This window comes from Nerophis ophidion, linkage group LG22 (assembly GCF_033978795.1).
Source record: "Nerophis ophidion isolate RoL-2023_Sa linkage group LG22, RoL_Noph_v1.0, whole genome shotgun sequence".
NCBI lineage: Eukaryota > Metazoa > Chordata > Actinopteri > Syngnathiformes > Syngnathidae > Nerophis > Nerophis ophidion.
Genome location: NC_084632.1, coordinates 30,438,585 through 30,458,004, shown reverse-complemented (window position 1 = coordinate 30,458,004; position 19,420 = coordinate 30,438,585). Strand labels below are relative to the sequence as shown.

At 38.5% G+C, this 19,420-nt stretch overlaps 1 protein-coding gene across 15 annotated transcripts in view; it reads left to right on the top strand.

Annotated features, from left to right (window-relative positions):
- Window positions 1–19,420, top strand: part of dock7 (dedicator of cytokinesis 7) — a 91,462-nt gene that overhangs the window by 8,733 nt on the left and 63,309 nt on the right. For all 15 annotated transcript variants that reach the window (XM_061883673.1, XM_061883670.1, XM_061883684.1 and 12 more), the window contains exons 3-14: window positions 2,113–2,288; window positions 5,097–5,165; window positions 5,262–5,391; window positions 6,509–6,721; window positions 8,268–8,353; window positions 8,444–8,510; window positions 9,796–9,945; window positions 10,061–10,141; window positions 11,875–12,037; window positions 12,544–12,686; window positions 14,655–14,748; window positions 14,847–15,009. In XM_061883673.1, the coding sequence (XP_061739657.1) occupies window positions 2,113–2,288; window positions 5,097–5,165; window positions 5,262–5,391; window positions 6,509–6,721; window positions 8,268–8,353; window positions 8,444–8,510; window positions 9,796–9,945; window positions 10,061–10,141; window positions 11,875–12,037; window positions 12,544–12,686; window positions 14,655–14,748; window positions 14,847–15,009 (1,535 nt within the window). The remainder of the gene's footprint in view (window positions 1–2,112; window positions 2,289–5,096; window positions 5,166–5,261; window positions 5,392–6,508; window positions 6,722–8,267; window positions 8,354–8,443; window positions 8,511–9,795; window positions 9,946–10,060; window positions 10,142–11,874; window positions 12,038–12,543; window positions 12,687–14,654; window positions 14,749–14,846; window positions 15,010–19,420) is intronic.

Genomic DNA, 19,420 nt, shown 5'->3' with positions numbered 1-19,420 from the left:
TGGCTTAAGCAGGGGGAAACGTCTGGCACTGCAGGATTTGATTCACTGTCGGCGTAGTATGTTACTGACCGTAAATTTTGTTACTTTGGTCCCAGTTCTCTGCAGGTCATTCACCAGGTCCCCCCGTGTGGTTCTGGGATGTTTGCTCACCGTTCTTATGATAATTTTGACCCCACGGGATGAGATCTTGCATGGAGCCCTAGATCGAGGGAGTTTATCTGTGGTCCTGTATCTCTTCCATTTACTGATATTTGCTCCCACACTTGATTTTTTCACACTAAGCTGCTTGCCTATTGTAGATTCACTCTTCCCAGTCTGGTGCAGGTCTACAATTATTTTCCTGGTGTCTTTCGACAGCACTTTGGTCTTGGCCATAGTGGAGTTTGGAGTCTGACTGTTTGAGGCTGTGGACAGGTGTCTTTTATACAGAAAACGAGATCAAACAGGTTCCATTAATACAGGTAACGAGTGGAAGACAGAAGAGCTTCTTAAAGAAGAAGATACAGGTCCGTGAGAGCCAAAGATCTTCCTTGTTTGAAGTGACCAAATACTTATTTTCCACCATAATGTAAAAATAAATTATTTAAAATTCCTACAATGCGAATTCCTGGATTTTTTGAAGTTGAAGTATAAACTATGATGAAAATTACAGACCTCTGTCATCATTTTAAGTGGGAGAACTTGCACAATTGGTGGCTGATTAAATACTTTTTTGCCCCACTGTAGATAGAAAGATGGGTAAACTTTATTAATCCTCTCATAGGAGGAAAATCTTAGCCGTAAGCTAAGCTATTAGCATGCTTGCTCTCGGTGTGCAACATGTTTAGCCTTGTCCACAATGTATATGGAAACACACGGTTAGCTGCTAGCCACTTGTCAGCCAGTGGTTCAGAAATAAATACAGAAGGGCCAGAAGGGATGCCATTTGAGATTGGCATTAAAATTCATTAATTGTCAATGACGATCATGTACTTTCTCGCAAAAATTGTCAAATATTGATGGGTGGCTGATCGATCGGCACATAAGCTACCGTATACTGGGATTTTTTGGTACCAGCTCCTAATAGGGTCAATACAGGAGGACTGTTAAGATTCTGGCAAAATTATACAGCTTTCTCTATTTTTTTTATCCAGTTTAGCACACCATTTACATAAGATGCTGCAGCTATGCAGAATAAGAGACATGGGCCGAGGACCTGGTAATTGCCTGGGAATATTAAAAAAATAAGGAAAACCAAGGTATTGTTTTCTTAACCTCAATGTACATGAATTAATCCTGAACAAACATTCCCATCTATATACTCATGCGTACCCCTTTCTCTTGTCGTAACACAATTCCATGTATTGCACAAAATAAGCCAATACTTAAAAATGATATAATAATATGATTTTTTTTTTTCAATTGTATTTTAGAATAACATTGAATCATATAGCTATTGTGAATTTTCCACATTCAACTCTTCTAGAATCTGTCTAAGCACATATTGTGGGAGGGGTAGCAGCAAATTGGCCTTTAACAGCCATTAACAGAATATTAGCAACTTCCTGCGCTCTGCCTCTTATTTAATTTACCATTGGGCGATGAAGTGGCGACTTGTCCAGGGTGTACCTCTCCTTCCGCCGGAATGCAGCTGAGATAGGCTCCAGCACCCCCCGCGAACTCAAAAGGGACAAGCGTTAGAAAATGGATGGATGGATGGGCGTTATTCAAACTGTGGGCTGCTAAACTAAACTCACTATAAAACAAACAGATGCATACATTCTCAAAAGTGTGCCTGACCAAACTTTGAAAAAAATGATTGTTCTTGATGCTTCACTCCTTCACACACACGTTTGCAAAATGTATTAATTTTAGAACATTTTATAACATTCAATCATGATTTTTCACAACGGAATTTTGTGCGGACACTAATGAGAATTGACATATATATATATACAGTATATATGATCATATACTGTGTTTCTTTTTGTGTCTACTTTACTAAATCAAAACTATTAATTAAGAAAATACCTAGTCTGTTTTAGTTTCTTTGCCTTGGCTTTGTCATGAGAAAAAATGTCAACTGTCTTTCTTCTACCTTTTTCTTTTTATATGCGTTTGATCACTTTATAGGTCCCACTTACTGAGGCAGTGGAGCCAGTGGATTTTGAGGACTACCTCATCACTCACCCTCCAATTGTGGAGTCAGGACCTTTAAGAGATCTGATAGAATTTCCCCCAGATGACATTGAGGTCATCTACACACCCAGGGAGTGTCGCACAGTGATACAAGCCGTTCCAGAGGAAGGGTAAGCATTTGCTGGAGCCAACCAAATTTACTCATTAGATGGCTTGTTCGTACCAAAAAAACTGGCAAAATACAGAATCCAGATAGAAATGTGTATGTTCTTTAATTGTTAATAAGCAGGCTACATCTTCATTGATGGAAGATATCATACAGGCAAGTTAAGAGTAGATCATTTAATTTTGCTTTAGGAGAGGTTTCGCTTCAGTGTGCAACCTCTTAAACGTTGACATTTGTTACATGATTTTAGCATGTTAACTGAAAAGAGATGATTTTAATTTACATTTGAAACATTTTACTTGTGGTCTAAATAGTATGTATTTGATATGCTTTTGGTGTAAGTAAGATTTTTGTTTCTGGAAGCGTTCTTAGATTGCAAATGAAACCCTCTCCAAAAGAATCATAATTTGTATTTTAAAAATGTACACTGTTTAAATATATAAATATTTTTTATTCTAGACGTGGGTTGAAAATAAACTTCATAAACATTATATAGATTCACACAGGAACAACATTAGGTACACCTGCACACACTTTGATCCATCAGAGAGTGCATAACAAAGTAGGTTTTTAGCAGCATTGATGTCACTGCATGTTGCAGGTCGGTGTTATTATGCACATGCCAAGATTAGATGATAATAATACTTTATTTAGGCTGGGCGATATGGCTGAAAACTGTATCACGATATAAGTGTTTTATATCAGTCGATAATTAATTATTTATATTTTTTATGACTTACTGAAAATAACGACCAGGAGAAAAATGTATTAAATGTAAACATTTTTATGTAAAATGTAACCATTCTCTGATTTATAATCTCTAGCTATCAAGGCAGAAAGGAAAGTAAATGTCACTACCATGGAAAACACTTTCACAGTATCATGTTCTCATATGTTCTCATAGTCATCAGTATCATCAGTATCACAGTATCATGTTCTCATAGTCATCATTGTCACCGACGTCCCACTGGGTGTGAGTTTTCCTTGCCCTTATGTGGGCCTACCGAGGATGTTTTCCTTGCCCTTATGTGGGCCTACCTAGGATGTCGTAGTGGTTTGTGCAGCCCTTTGAGACACTAGTGATTTAGGGCTATATAAGTAAACATTGATTGATTGATTGACTTAATGTAAATTCTAAAATCACATTGAACACTTATCCAGTAACTTCTTAAAATGAAAGTGTAAAAAAAATATATAAATAAATAACAAACTACTGTGTTAAAATCCAAACCTGGAGAAACCTAAGAATAACCATTTTCTGCATGTTTAGTGCCGGGAAATTATGGTTGTGCTCTGGGTGAGCGCGGCTATTCTGGTGTGATATCTATCACCGGTTTGAAGAGGACGAACGCCTTGGAAAAAGTCCATTTGAAAAAGTCGAAGAAAAAAAAACTGCCATACTGTCATGGTGACTTTTCTTGTTTTAGTAACAATTTATTTGCTCTCTGCAGCACCCCTATTTAGTTTCTCTTCTCACTTAAGAATTCATTGCGAGACAACAAGAGGGCGCAACCAAACGTGAAAGTTGATACTGTCACCAAATTGGCTGTTAGTGTGTCTCTCCCACTGATCAGTGATCACTTCCTGCACTGCCGAGAGCCATACCTTTGTTCATGCCGCCAAACTTTCTTCACAACTTCCAGTTTCTTCCAACAAAAAAAAAATTAACATTTCATTTCTACAATTTGTATTGATATAAATTACTTATCTTTCACCATTTATATTCATGTTGATTTATCACTCAGCCCTGTACTTCATCCTAACTTTTTGTGTTTCTTCATAGCCTGAAGTAGAGGGGGTTGAGCTCATCCCCCTCTGACTGAGAGCTTTACCTAATGTACAAATAGGTGTGTCGACCTCACTTCGACCTTTTGACGTATCCAGTCTGTAAAACAGCAAACTGAGGCATCCAAAGCTGCGTGCAAGTTCACGACAAAATGCATAAACCTAATGATTTTATGCTTTGACGTTGTTTAATATGAGTATCCAACTTTGCAGCATTTGTCATACAAGAGGAAATTCTTCATAGGTCCCCTTTAAAGTAACTAACAAATGTTAACAAATTATAATTGTATATAGTAAGAAACAGACAAAGAATGATACTTCTGCAATTTTAGCCCTAAACACGTGTTTTCCGAACTCTATGAATATAAAGTTCTTGAAAAAGAGGAAATCTGTCTACATTAAAAACCACATTCATTAGCTGTCATATGCTCTCAAGCCTGCAATAGCAACAGCCGCAGAAAATGTCATGCATTCTGATGCTTATTTTTGTCAATATAACAATGTATTAGACACTATAGTATACCATTCTACAAGGAGTCAACTCAAATTGATATTTTGCATTTACATTCAATAATATCAGCACATGTAAGTCAATGGCCTAATCATGTATGATGCCAAATGTAGATAATGACATTGTTTAGACGAGATCAAAGAATACAAGCCAAAACAATTTTGTACTTGTCGGGATTTTTAGAAGTCTTCACTCTGGTTGGAGTTACAGCCTTTGACTTATTGTGTGCATTTTCATAGGATGTGTTCATATTTAATTTGTACTTTCACATCGTGTTTTATATTTATATATATATTTACATGGCAGCCAAAATAACAAGCAGTTACGGGAAGTTTCACACATTTTAGTCATTATTTTCTTTTTGCCGCTTTTACTGGTTGGTCTAAACTAATTTAGATAAGCCTGACATGCAGAAAGTATTGTGATGATTTTGAAATGTTAGATTTAAAAAAATAAAATAGAAAAAAATATTTGCATTACGGTATTTAAAACGTGTTTGTAATGGGCTGTTTTTAGGGATACCGACTCTCATGTAAGAGACTGTGTCAGATCGTACACGGAGGACTGGGCCGTTGTCAACAGAAAGTAAGGCTTCTTTTTTGTAAAAGAATCCATTAAATTGGAAATAAACAGCACAGCTTTAATGACCACGTGCAATTATTTTCATGATATTTTTTTCAGGTACCACAAGCTTGGCACAGGTTTCAATCCCAATTCATTGGATAAGCAGAAGGAGCGGCAGAAAGGTTTGCCCAAACAAGTGTTTGAGGCTGACGAATTGCCGGACAGCAGCAGCTATCAAGATGACCAGGTTACGATTTGTGAAGTCCATCCATCTATTTTCTATACTGTTTGTTCTTGTTAGGGTCACGGATAAGCCAGAGTTTATCCCAGCCGACTTTGGCGATAGGCAGGGCACACCTTGGACTGGTCACCAGTCAAAGAAAGGGCACACACTGCATAGACAACAATTTACATGAGTGATTTACAGTTACCAATGAGCTTTTCATGCATGTTTTGGAAATGTGAGAGACAACAAGACTACCGGAAGTAAAACCATACGGGGATGTGAAGATGCCTATCACGCCAAGAGATACCCAAGCCATGATTTGTAAATCCCACAGGAGAAATCATGCAAACTAGTGAGTTATAAAATCTTATGCAGATGGATCCAGATCTAGTATGCATAATGTATGTTAGGTCTATTCAACTGGCAGCCCGCGGGACACATCCGGCCTGCCAAAGCTTTTAATTTGGCCTGCCGGATATCACCCTGATAGGCTTGATGAAACCATTTAACTTTAGGGTTGCTCATTTATGCAGTACTCTCGCTACCCCACGGGGGCAAAAGAGAGGAACGGGTCACGATGAAGCAGCAGTGGGGTGAGTAGAGAAAACTACTCATTCAAGCCTTAAAAAAATAAAAAATAAATTGAAAAAATCAGACTTTAAACAACGATTGGACAACAAAGTATGAATGGTCTACTCTGAACCTTTGAATCGACCTATACAAGAAACAACAATGGTAAAATTCCGCACGTGTAAGCTTCATTACAAAACTTCATCAAACATTTGTAAGTAGATATTGTACATTAATATATTTAGTTTTTTTTGTATTGAAATTGCAGATGTCTTTCGTATTTGTGGTCGTGTTTTTTTGTCTAAGAGTAACTCTGGGCAATCAAAGCTCGTTTAAGACATGTAGCGCTAAAATTGACCATTACAGGATGATAACGCTACACCTTAGGTTTAATTATGATGAGACATACCATTTTGAGGTAAATACAGTCCACTTGGTTATAGTCTTAAATAATTATTCTATAGAATCTTATATTAATGTTAATTTAACCATATAACTGTCCTAAATATGTTGTGTTGAGATTTTGTACCAATGACATGTATACTTTTATACAATGGTTGTTTTGTAGGATGACTTAAAGCGGCGGTCAATGTCCATCGATGACACGCCTCGGGGCAGCTGGGCATGCAGCATCTTTGACTTGAAGAATTCCCTCCCTGACGCTCTCCTCCCTCATCTCCTTGATCGCGCCCCCAATGAAGAGATTGACAGACACAATGAGGAGCACCGCAAGGCCAACCGCCATCGGGAACTCTTTGCTCTGCACCCAGCCCTTGATGAGGTATAGTACATACCTCTTCATACCACTATGCAGCAGTATTTCACCTAAATACAAGTTTTTTGACCATTATTCTTTTGAGTTGACCATAAGTTTAACTCCCAGTGACCCATTTGTGAAACTGCATGTTCATAAAGCCTAAACTGGCTGTATACATACCGTATTTTCCGGAGTATAAGTCGCTCTGGAGGGTAAGTACGCACCTGCCGAAAATGCGTAATAAAGCAGAAAAAAAACATAAATAAGTCGGACTGGAGTATAAGTCGCATTTTTTTGGGAAATGTATTTTATAAAAAACAACACCAAGAATAGACATTTGAAAGGCAATTTAAAATAAATAAAGAATAGTGATAAACAGGCTGAATAAGTGTACGTTATATGACGCATAAATAACCAACTGAGAAGGTGCCTGGTATGTTAACGTAACATATTATGGTAAGAGTCATTCAAATAACTTATAACATATACAACATGCTATACGTTTACCAAACAATCTGTCACTCTTAATTACTAAATCCGATGAAATCTTATACGTTTAGTCCCTTACGCGAATGAGCTAAATATTAATATTTGATATTTTACGGTAATGTGTTAATAATTTCACACATAAGTCCCTCCAGAGTATAAGTCGCACCCCTGGCCAAACTATGAAAAAAACTGCGACTTATAGTCCGAAAAATACGGTACATTGTATATTTTCATTTCATGTTTGGTGAATTTGATGAAACTCCGACATACATCCATATACAGTAATATCGCGACTTTCAAGGTTAATCTGTTCTATGACGAGAATTTTAACTCAAAACACTTGTATTGCAAATCTACGTCTCCCATTGACATTCATTAAAACACATTTAATTGGTGCTTGGCCTCTCCAAAATGACATGCCCAATAACACACCTTTCAAAAAGGAAAACTTTTAAAGATGAAATATTGTATACAAAAATACAATAGAATGTGGTACAAACAACTTCAGTAGTTTTATGAAATATTGTGATGATTATGTAAAAAGTTTACCTTGGAGAGTGGACTTCTATGTTATTGCCTTCTGAAGCTGCTTCTCGTCTCAAACACGCTATCAGCAGCTGTTCCATATGATTATTTATTTATTTAATTCAATCAATATCATCCACTTATTATTATGGCGATCTCTCGCTATAAGATAACATTATCGAGTAGCATCTTGATGTTTTGGGCTGCCTTTATGGGGTTTGCTTTGGCATTTGCTTCGCTAACTAAAGGCAGGAATGTTTTCAACTTCAGTTTTGGGTTCTAACTTAAAGCATAACAATTAGCCGAGAGACAGCTCTTATCTCAAAACACTTAAATTGGGGCACTCTTACGTTAGGTAAAAATTCTAGATGGTTTTCCTCTTTAAATAGTTGATTCGGTGCAATTTACAGGCAGTTAAAATACAATTGTTTTTGTTAATCATGATGTTGGTTTATTATTTGATTAATAGCATCAATAATTTTACGGCAATAGACAAAACACAACCATATGTAGTAATTTGTCATTAAGTTGTATGTTTCTTGTGCCCCCTGTGTAGGAGGACCCCATTGAGCGACACTGCGTGCCCGAAGTACCCAAAGAACATTTTGGTCAGAGGCTACTTGTCAAGTGTTTGTCCTTGAAGTAAGTAGTAGGAAGACTATTTGTGGGTCCAAAAGTATTTTTTATTTAATGGAGCTTTTGCTGATCCACTTTCTTTTTTTCCCGCTGTAGGTTTGAGATTGAAATTGAACCCATATTTGCTAGTTTGGCTTTATACGATGTCAAGGAAAAGAAAAAGGTAAGCTGTTATTCTTCCGTTGCTGAGGGGTGAGAGTGGAGCCTTTTTTTTTTAAATCACATTTTGGACTCAAGTTTTGTTGAACTACAAAATGTTACCTTGTTGCCCTGCACATTGGAACTAAGTATCTGTCTGAAGAATACCATATTTGTCCATGTAGCTCACCGGATTATAAGGCACACTGCTGATACGCTGGTCTAATCAGCTCTATTTTCACACAAAAGGTGCACAGCATTAAAATGCAAGCCGCATTAAAGGGTTGTATTATGACTATGTATTATGATTTTTTTCTGCATATAAAACACTTCCTTGTGGTCTACATTTTGCTGGTTCTTTGGTCAAAATGTTGCAGAGCTTAGGTTTTACAGACCATCTTCAAGTCGATTTCTGATTGCCTCTACTGGGTGCGCCCTTTTGTGTACAGTCTTATTTACTGGGCTACGTTTCGACAGCGTATTTTCCTCGTGATCTTTGTTGCAGCGGTAGTTTTTAGCTCTTCCATAACAAGTGTAGTGACATATATGTTAGAAATGTACGCTAATTATATTAGAAATGGAAAAAGTGGAGTTTGAATGCCTCACAATAACAGGATGGAGGAAAAAGCAGGACCTGATTGACTACAGCGCGCACTATATTGGCAATGCGCGCACATTTTTTAGCAGAAACCAGTAGGTAAGAAAAGTTGGTTTTGCATAATATTTCGAAACAACACACCAGATAATGTATCCTAATAGGTGCTATTTTGGGGTCCTCATACACACACCATAATAATACTCATTGGTGGAATCACAGTAACTATGACTACACTAGCCGTAATGCTCTGAATTCCATCAAGCAGTGCAGCTTGGTAACTTACCCTAGTCGTACTAAAACATTTTGACAGATTTCCGTGTGTTGTGTTTAATGTTCATTATATTCTCATTCAAACGTCAAAGTTTTGGTGTTGCTTGTCAGCGTCAATTATTAAACAGGCGTCAGTCAACCTGTGTGTCTGGTATCTACTGATCACACTTATCATTACACCATGCACCAAATAAATTTGCTTTGAGGTTCATAATCGCTGTTGATTTTTGACAAAATTAAAGGATTTTAAGTGTGCCTTATAGTCTGGAAAAAAATGGTAAATGACAAGCCCTTCAGGGAAACAAAGAGACATTTTAAACAGAAAACATGTCCACTTACCAAACAGTTACATCATTATTATGTAGTATAATATCATGCTTTTTAAATGTGCTTTTATTCAGTTAAAATAAAATTTATGTCTTTATTTCTATGTGTTCAACAGATATCCGAAAACTTTTTTTTTGACCTAAATTCCGAGCAGACAAAGGCCATGTTGCGTCCACATATTCAAACTGCAGCCATTTCCACATTGGCCCGCTCTGCTGTGTTCTCCATCACATATCCCTCTCAGGATGTCTTTCTGGTCATCAAGGTCAGACACTCATAATTTTTCTGTTGTTTCAAAAATGAATTCTGGCATTGACTTCTATGATCAGTTCCTTGCTGTGTTTTAGAATAGTAAATATTATTTTTTCTTAATCTCTCAGCTGGAAAAAGTACTACAGCAAGGAGATATTGGGGAATGTGCTGAACCCTACATGGTCTTCAAAGAATCAGATGCTACCAAGGTACAGTTACTCAGAAAACCAGCATCTTCATATTTTGCCTACGATAAAGATTCACTTCTGTATGAATCATAGAGATGGTGTGGGCACCAAAGAGTATTATGACTTTATCTTCATCATGCTAATGCATATTTTCCGAACTCTAGGCTGTATTACGTTAACTGCTTATTGGATCTAATGGTGACCTATAGTGGTTTTAATCCACATTTAAAACACTTATTTGTGGTCTAGGTAATATTTAATAATTATGCTTTGGTATAAATTTTGCATATATTCTTTAAGCCCAATAGATGAAAGTAGGAAGATTTTAGGCAAAAGAAACCTCTGTTAAACAGGAGCTGCACTTTAAAAAAACAAAAAAAACAATATCATTCACAAACTTTATCTAAGACAAGAACACACGTTATTCTTTTTTTCATGCAATCTAACTCGTAAATAAACGCTAGCAAGTCGGCTAACAAAAGAGGTAATGGGATTCGCTTTGCTGTGGCTATAAAGCGCTTTAAAAACCTCCTAAAACCTCCATCAACGTTTTATATTCATGCTGTAAATACAGTATATGTAATGTAGTAACAGCACATTCATAATAGCATGTAATATTTACCTATTTTGCACATTTTAAGTGTATGTCTGTGAATTAATTACACAGGCATTAGAATGTTTGCTATTTCCTTTGACAAAAACAACAAGTACTCATGGCAAATTTCATGAGAGCCAACAAAGACTAATTGAGGACAAACGATGATCCAGAACTTTGTATTTTTTAGCCTGAATATGAGGAAAAGTTAAAAGTTTCAGAAGCGAAGTGATAAGCAGATCCAGCAAGTGGCACTATTGCTAAGTGTTAAACAAGAAATACAAACTACGATCATGATAAAACAATCACTAACTGTACAATATCTGCTCTCAGTAGGATGCCGAGTGATGGAATTCATTTTTTTTCTGTTTCGATGAAGAATTAATCCTAATCCTCATGCAGGTAAGAAAACTGACAAAAACAAAAAAGGCGTCTTTTCGTGTCTTTTTCGCCATATATGGGTCTAAATTGAATGTCAAAGTTGACAAACTCCTCGGTTAATGGCCACAGCTTTGTACTATACAATTGAGAGGCGTGATTTATAATCGACAATAAACTTTTACCAATTTAGAGGCGATGCAGCTCACCTGCTCAATAGGTAAATATAACAGCACAAGCCAGTTCGCTGTCTGTGATCATGGCGCCGCTGAACAAAGTCCATCTGCGTTCGCACTTATAATAACAAAATCAATAATACTTTTTTAATAGTCAGGTTATGACATGTAAATAGAATATTGTTGGCGGTTTTTGGATGTTTTTTTAGAGGGCTTTATGGAAGCAAGAGATTACCACCATTAGCTGATTATCATTGTAGCAACATTTTACTTGCTGTATATTACAAATTAGAATCCATAAAAAAAAGAAAAACATACGGTATGTGTTATTGTCTTACATATAGATTGTTAATGAGAGGCAACATGTAAGAAATAAACCAGTTCTCCTTTAACATTATCTGGGAGGCTGTGGATGTTGCAGCACAAAATAACACAGATCAGTGGTGACCTGCCTCCATTGCCTGCCTACATGACACTGATTCTCACAACAAGAAGTGTGAGATGGAAGAAAAAAAAAACATTTAGATGCATAATAATTCTGTACTCTAAGTGTTGTCCAATAAGTCTACACACCACTTATGTTGGGTGGTGTCTCTTTTTTGTAGAATAAAGAGAAATTGGAGAAACTCCGCGCCCAGTCCGACCAATTCTGCCAACGCCTGGGCCGGTATCGCATGCCCTTTGCTTGGACTGCGATTCACCTAATGAATATTGTCAACAGTGCTGGCAGTCTTGAGAGAGATACTGAGCTGGAGATGAGCCTTTCAGGTATTTTTCTTTTAATATTCTCTTTATGTGTGTCTGTGCGTGTGTGTGTTTCTGTGTACGTGAACGCATAGAATCAGTGTTTGTCAGTCTTGCTTGTGCAAAAGATAACAGAGGTCTTGTGGTCATGCATACAACTCATGGCTTTAAAAATATTGCACTTCTTTATCTAAAAAACAACTTTGCAATGCTAATTAATAACTAAAGCATACTCAAACACAACAAAATGTCTATAGTGTCCAGTCATATTGATTTTTACAATTTTATTTTTTGGTTTGACCCTTGGTGTTTTTCTAACTTCTCGCTTCCAAGGGTTCCTAGCTAGCAATGGTGGTAGAATGTTATTTCTAGGAAGACTGTATATTTTGTGTTAATTTTAAAGCTTAAATGTAATGCAATGGTTACTCTTTAGCCCAGTGGACTAAGTTTGGAAACAAGGTTTACAAGAAAATATTTTAGCACATTCTTAATTTTCTCTTAATTAGTGTGAACTTACTTTCTTATTACAGAGAGAAAAGGCTCATGGTCAGAACGAAGGAACTCAAGCATAATGGGAAGACGATCTCTAGAGAGAACCACAAGTGGAGATGAATCATGTAGTCTCACTGGTTTCCGACCTGCTACTCTCACCATCACCAACTTCTTTAAACAGGTCTGCACAGCCTCATCTCTACTCTTAAGTGGTACCTCATCTCACGAGTACCCATTTACATTCGAGTATTTTGAGATATGAGCGGTCTCTCTGCTTTATTTTATGCTTGAAGTTACAAGAAAATTTGAGTTACAAGCTTTCTCACTGCTAGGGAGCGTACCAAATGCCACAGTAAACGCTGTATTACCTGCCCCAAAACATCCAGTCTTACAAATCCCGTTTCCATATGAGTTTGGAAATTGTGTTAGATGTAAATATAAACGGAATACAATGATTTGCAAATCCTTTTCAACCCATATTCAATTGAATGCACTACAAAGAAAACATATTTGATGTTCAAACTCATAAACTTTATTTTTATTTTTTGCAAATAATAATTAACTTAGAATTTCATGGCTGCAACACGTGCCAAAGTAGTTGAGAAAGAGCATGTTGACCACTGTGTTACATCACCTTTTCTTTTAACTACATTCAATAAACGTTTGGGAATTGAGGAAACTCATTGTTGAAGCTTTGAAAGTGGAATTCTTTCCCATTCTTGTTTTATGTAGAGTTTCTGTCGTTCAACTGTCCGGGGTCTCCGCTGTCGTATTTTACGCTTTATAATGCGCCACACATTTTTGATGGGAGACAGGTCTGGACGGCAAGCGGGCCAGGAAAGTACCCGCACTCTTTTTTACAAAGCCCTGCTGTTGTAACACGTGCTGATGTGGCTTGGCATTGTCTTGCTGAAATAAGCAGGCGCGTCCATGAAAAAGACGGCACTTAGATGGCAGCATGTCTGAGGGATCGAAGGTCACGGTCATTCAATGTTTGTTTCCGGCGTGAAGTGATTTCTCCAGATGATATTATGCACCGTAGATGTTGAAATCCTTAAATTTCTTGCAATTACACTTTGAGCAACGTTGTTCTTAAACTGTTTGACTATTTGCTCATGCAGTTGTGGACACATGGGTGTACCTCACCCCATCCTTTCTTGTGAAAGACTGCGCATTTTTTGGGAAGCTGTTTTTATACCCAATCATGGCACTCACCTTTTCCCAATTAGCCTGCACACCTGTGGGATGTTCCAAATAAGTGTTTGATGAGCATTCCTCAACTTTATCAGTATTTATTGCCACCTTTCCCAACTGCTTTGTCACATGTTGCTGGCATCAAAATCTAAAGTTAATGATTATTTGCAAAAAAAAAATGTTTATCAGTTTGAACATCATGAGGTGGCGACACCTTCCGCCCGGTTTAGCTGAGATAGGCACCAGCGCCCCCCGCTACCCCAAAGGGAATAAGCGGTAGAAAATGGATGGATGGAGTTTGAACATCAAATGTGTTGTCTTTGTAGCATGTTCAACTGAATATGGGTTGAAAAGGATTTGCAAACCATTGTATTCTGCGTCCCCAAAAGGGAATAAGCGGTAGGAAATGGATGGATGGATGGATGTATTCCGTTTATATTTACATCTAACACAATTTCTCAACTCATATGGAAACAGGGTTTGTACTTGCTAGCTTTAGCTTATAGCTAGGTATAGAAATTATTTGGTTTTCCAACCATTAGAAACCAAACCGTTGGCAGCGATCCAGCTTTCATAGCCTTTTAGCCGACATTCCCCTCTTACTGAGGTATGCTTTTCCGCCCACAGCTTAGCTTCTTGCACACGCCTGAAGCTTCTCTGGGCGTCTAAGGCCTTTCTTCCCGAGTCTGTTTCCCCGCTTCACTACAAACCAGTTCTGTTCTTTCCGGTCCTGCTGGTGTCCATCTTCGTATAATAGTAAAACATTGCCTAAAATGACTGTTCTCCCTGACTACACTGATTGTGGGAGATAGCATAGCTCAGAATATTGTCTTTTTAAACGCCATTGTTTGTGGCTATTTTAGTCTTATTGACCAGCAGTTCGGTCCCTCATCGGTAACTTGGCTCATTGTACGTGTCAGATTGTTCAATCTCATGATCTGCATGTTGGCTTTAGGAGGGTGATAGACTCAGTGATGAGGACTTGTACAAATTTCTTGCTGATATGAGACGACCTTCTTCAGTGTTGAGGAGACTCAGACCCATCACAGGTATATACATCTCATAGAAGAGAGAAGAGTGCTCTTAGATGCCCCTTGTAAAAATCAGTTGGTTGACCAAACTTACTCTTACTGTCTTTTCCCTGCAGCCCAATTGAAGTTGGACATTTCCCCAGCTCCAGAGAACCCCCACTATTGCTTGACACCTGACCTTCTGCAGGTTAAACCTTACCCAGACAGCAGAGTGCGACCCACCAGAGAGATATTGGAGTTTCCTGCCAGGGATGTATATGTGCCAAACACCACATACAGGTACAGTCTACAATCGTTCCACACCTTTCTATTTTAATAAAATACTTTGGAATGTTATTGTATCATTTGTGACTCTGAGTACCAAAAATCTATCTTATTAGCCTAAATACTTAGTTTCCTGGCTGTTATAAATCCTCACTTGTCAGTGAGAGCTTCTTGCAGGGATATCGCAACATGGAGGTTTATATTTTTAAATGTAACCTTAGAGAAAAGGCTCGTTTAAAACATTTGTATGCACATACAACACTGAAAATGTTGAGTGTATCAGTATGTGTAATTAAATTATGGAATGGATTAGGCAAAGAAATCAAACTGTAGTAATATGATCCAGTTTAAAAAAATGTTAAAACTCAATTAAAGTGTTTACCAAGTACAAAGAAGAAAAACCCTGAATTTTTTTTTTATACTTCTTTTGTAAATGAGAATCTTATTTATCTTATCATGTAATTTTTAACTCATTTAACTATTTATTGATAACTTAATTTATTATTTGTGAAGTAAATTATGTATAAATGGACAACAGGAAGTGAATAAATATGTTAATAATTGCTATGAAGTGGAAAAAGGGTTAGGACTTAATAAGCTCTGCTTCTTTCTACTCCTTTTTGAAAATGTAATGAGAAACTGAAAAAAATGTGATGTATTATATAGGGCTGGAGAATTATGGCAAAAGTAATAATCACAATTATTTTGATTGATATTGTAATCATGATTAATTACACAACTATTTATTAATTTGAAAACATGAGTATTTGTTGTTTTCGTCCTGGTCGTGGAACTGTGGACCAGCTCTATACTCTCGGCAGGGTTCTTGAGGGTGCATGGGAGTTTGCCCAACCAGTCTACATGTGCTTTGTGGACTTGGAGAAGGCATTCGACCGTGTCCCTCGGGAAGTCCTGTGGGGAGTGCTCAGAGAGTATGGGGTATCGGACTGTCTTATAGTGGCGGTCCGTTCCCTGTACGATCAGTGCCAGAGCTAGGTCCGCATTGCCGGCAGTAAGTCGAACACATTTCCAGTGAGGGTTGGACTCCGCCAAGGCTGTCCTTTGTCACCGATTCTGTTCATAACTTTTATGGACAGAATTTCTAGGCGCAGTCAAGGCGTTGAGGGGTTCCGGTTTGGCAACCGCAGGATTAGGTCTCTGCTTTTTGCAGATGATGTGGTCCTGATGGCTTCATCTGACCGGGATCTTCAGCTCTCGCTGGATCGGTTCGCAGCCGAGTGTGAAGCGACCGGAATGAGAATCAGCACCTCCAAGTCCGAGTCCATGGTTCTCGCCCGGAAAAGGGTGGAATGCCATCTCCGGGTTGGGGAGGAGACCCTGCCCCAAGTGGAGGAGTTCAAGTACCTAGGAGTCTTGTTCACGAGTGAGGGAAGAGTGGATCGTGAGATCGACAGGCGGATCGGTGCGGCGTCTTCAGTAATGCGGACGTTGTACCGATCCGTTGTGGTGAAGAAGGGGCTGAGCCGGAAGGCAAAGCTCTCAATTTACCGGTCGATCTACGTTCCCATCCTCACCTATGGTCATGAGCTTTGGGTCATGACCGAAAGGATAAGATCACGGGTACAAGCGGCCGAAATGAGTTTCCTCCGCCGTGTGGCGGGGCTCTCCCTTAGAGATAGGGTGAGAAGCTCTGCCATCCGGGAGGAACTCAAAGTAAAGCCGCTGCTCTTTCACATCAAGAGGAAAAGGAGCCAGATGAGGTGGTTCGGGCATCTGGTCAGGATGCCACCCGAACGCCTCCCTAGGGAGGTGTTTAGGGCACGTCCAACCGGTAGGAGGCCACGGGGAAGACCCAGGACACGTTGGGAAGACTATGTCTCCCGGCTGGCCTGGGAACGCCTCGGGATCCCCCGGGAAGAGCTAAACGAAGTGGCTGGGGAGAGGGAAGTCTGGGTTTCCCTGCTTAAGCTGTTGCACCCGCGACCCGACCTCAGATAAGCGGAAAATGATGGATGGATGGATGGAGTATTTGTTGTACCACCAAATCTCAACTTTGAATGTAGTTGAAAAAAACAGATATTCGTAATAAATAAACCACAAGTAAAATAATAGCAATAAAAAAACGTATAACAATTGCAATATAAAAAACAAAATAATTTAGTTTTTACGTTTTAAAGTACCAGTAGAGTGGAAAAACAAGTTTACTTTACATGCTTATTTGTGTTTCATTGTATCCAATACATCATATCCAATTGTATTTACAATCCACTAAGTATGTGAAAACACTGTTTAAACATTACAAAATGCCACAAATTCAGTCAGCCATTTTGAATATTGCGCTCTGAAAACCCTCGGCTATTTTCAGAGATTGACGTCACAGTAGTAACACTTCTGCACTCTTACAGTCATACTGGAATTACGCAAATATGGGGAAGAGATGTGGTGCTGCTGTTGTTGACACACTGGGCCGACGGCTGCTTCTGCTTTGTCTCAAACTTGCTAAAAGTAAATTCTATATTATAATTCATGCTGCTGTCACTTAGTAGTAGACAATTGTGGCCATGGTCTGACAGGCTGGTCGACTTTCACATCCCCCAAATGGCGAAATAGACCCCACAAGAAATCTTTTTTAACACTTAGTGAGGATTGCAATTGAATCTTTATGTTGGTCGGTCCCAGCGCAAGTGGAAATAGCACGATAAGTGTTTGTATTATTGTGGTTTGTTATTGTTAGTTTGGATGTTCAACACCTTGCAATGATGCGGATGCCAGTGTCACAATGAAACTGCATCCATCACTCGGCTTCTAAAACTTATTGCTCATCCTCTTTGGGCTCAAGAATATAAGGTCCTAGATCATAATCTTTCCAAAACTAATAGTTGTTGGCTTTCACAAAGTCTGCTTGATTTGCATTGTTGATAGGGAAGGGATCTGTGCTTCATAGCGCGACGTCACATGATCACGTGCATACTTGCCAACCTTGAGACCTCCGATTTAGGCTGGGGGCCGTGGTCGGGGGTGGGGCAGGGGGCGTGCTTGGGGGCGTGGTTAAGAGTCAAGAAATACTTGACTTTCAGTGAATTCTAGCTATATATATATATATATTTATTTTATTATATACCGTATATATATATATATATATATATATATGTACATAAAAATAAAAGAAATACTTGAATTTCCGTGTTCATTTATTTACACGAATACACACACATAACACTCATTTACACATTGTTGAGTTAAGGTTTGAATTGTCCATCCTTGTTCTATTCTTTGTCTCTATTTTTCTAACCATATGCATGTACAGTAGATGGCAGTAGTGTCCTGTTTAAGAGTGTCACAATATTGCTGTTTACGGAAGACAAACTGCTTTACAGTAGACGAAAACGTGACCACTGTTGTTGTGTGTTGTTACCGCGCTGGAGGACGTTAATGAAACTGCCTAACAATAAACCCACATAAGAAACCAAGAACTCGCCCTCGATCATTCTACAGTTATAACGTCACTGGGCAGGAACGCTATTTATATTGTGGGAAAGCGGACGTAAAAACAGGCTGTCCTCACTTAGGTCCGCATGGAGCTGGAGGGGGCGTGGCCTCCAGCTCCGCTTGAATTTCGGGAGATTTTAGCGTGAAAATTTGTCCTGGGAGGTTTTCGGGAGAGGCGCTGACTTTCGGGAGTCTCCCGGAAAATTTAGGAGGGTTGGCAAGTATGATCACATGACTGGCTTCCCCATTATCTCTCAAAATGACTCTGGAATCTCCTTGAAATGTATACTATTTTGCTCATATTTATTTATTTGCAAACTTTGAAAGTCTTTTGGTGCCATAAATCAGACATATATGATAATAGCTTCAACATAGAGGCAACCTGTTTTTTCCACTCTGGTAGTACTTTTATATTTACAATTTTTTACCTTTCACACTAATTTTACCACCATAGAGTGTGTGCTTTTTGTGTCAAGGTGTTTTTTTGTTAATCCAAAATCCCTAACCTTTATTGGTTCAATATGTCTTTGGACAAATTTGACCAGTATTTTAGGTCAAAGCACAAAAACAAATGTGTACATTTAAGTGCTCTAAAGTTCATTATGCTTGTTTAAGATACTTTTTTGAAACCTTTAAATTGTTAGTGCAGTCAGATCGGATGTGGCGCACCACGCTGTTATTGTAAAGGAATGTAGTGTGCTGCTGTTCTTAGCTTGTCATGTTGAGGCGACTTGAGGCTGTTTGAACAAAAATAGAGCGCGCCTCCTAAGTTGCAACTGCTGCCATGTTTGTAAGTTGATCCTACATCGATGATGTAGTTCACAACAACATAAGCAGATAAGATGTGTTGTGGGTGTATGGATTATTATCGCTAGCTTTATCTTTGTTGTTTAGTTGCAGCTTCTAGTGACCGCCCCAAAATTGTTAGGGAGGGGCGGTTGCGTGTTTAGGGGATTGAGTGGTCCTGAAAACATTT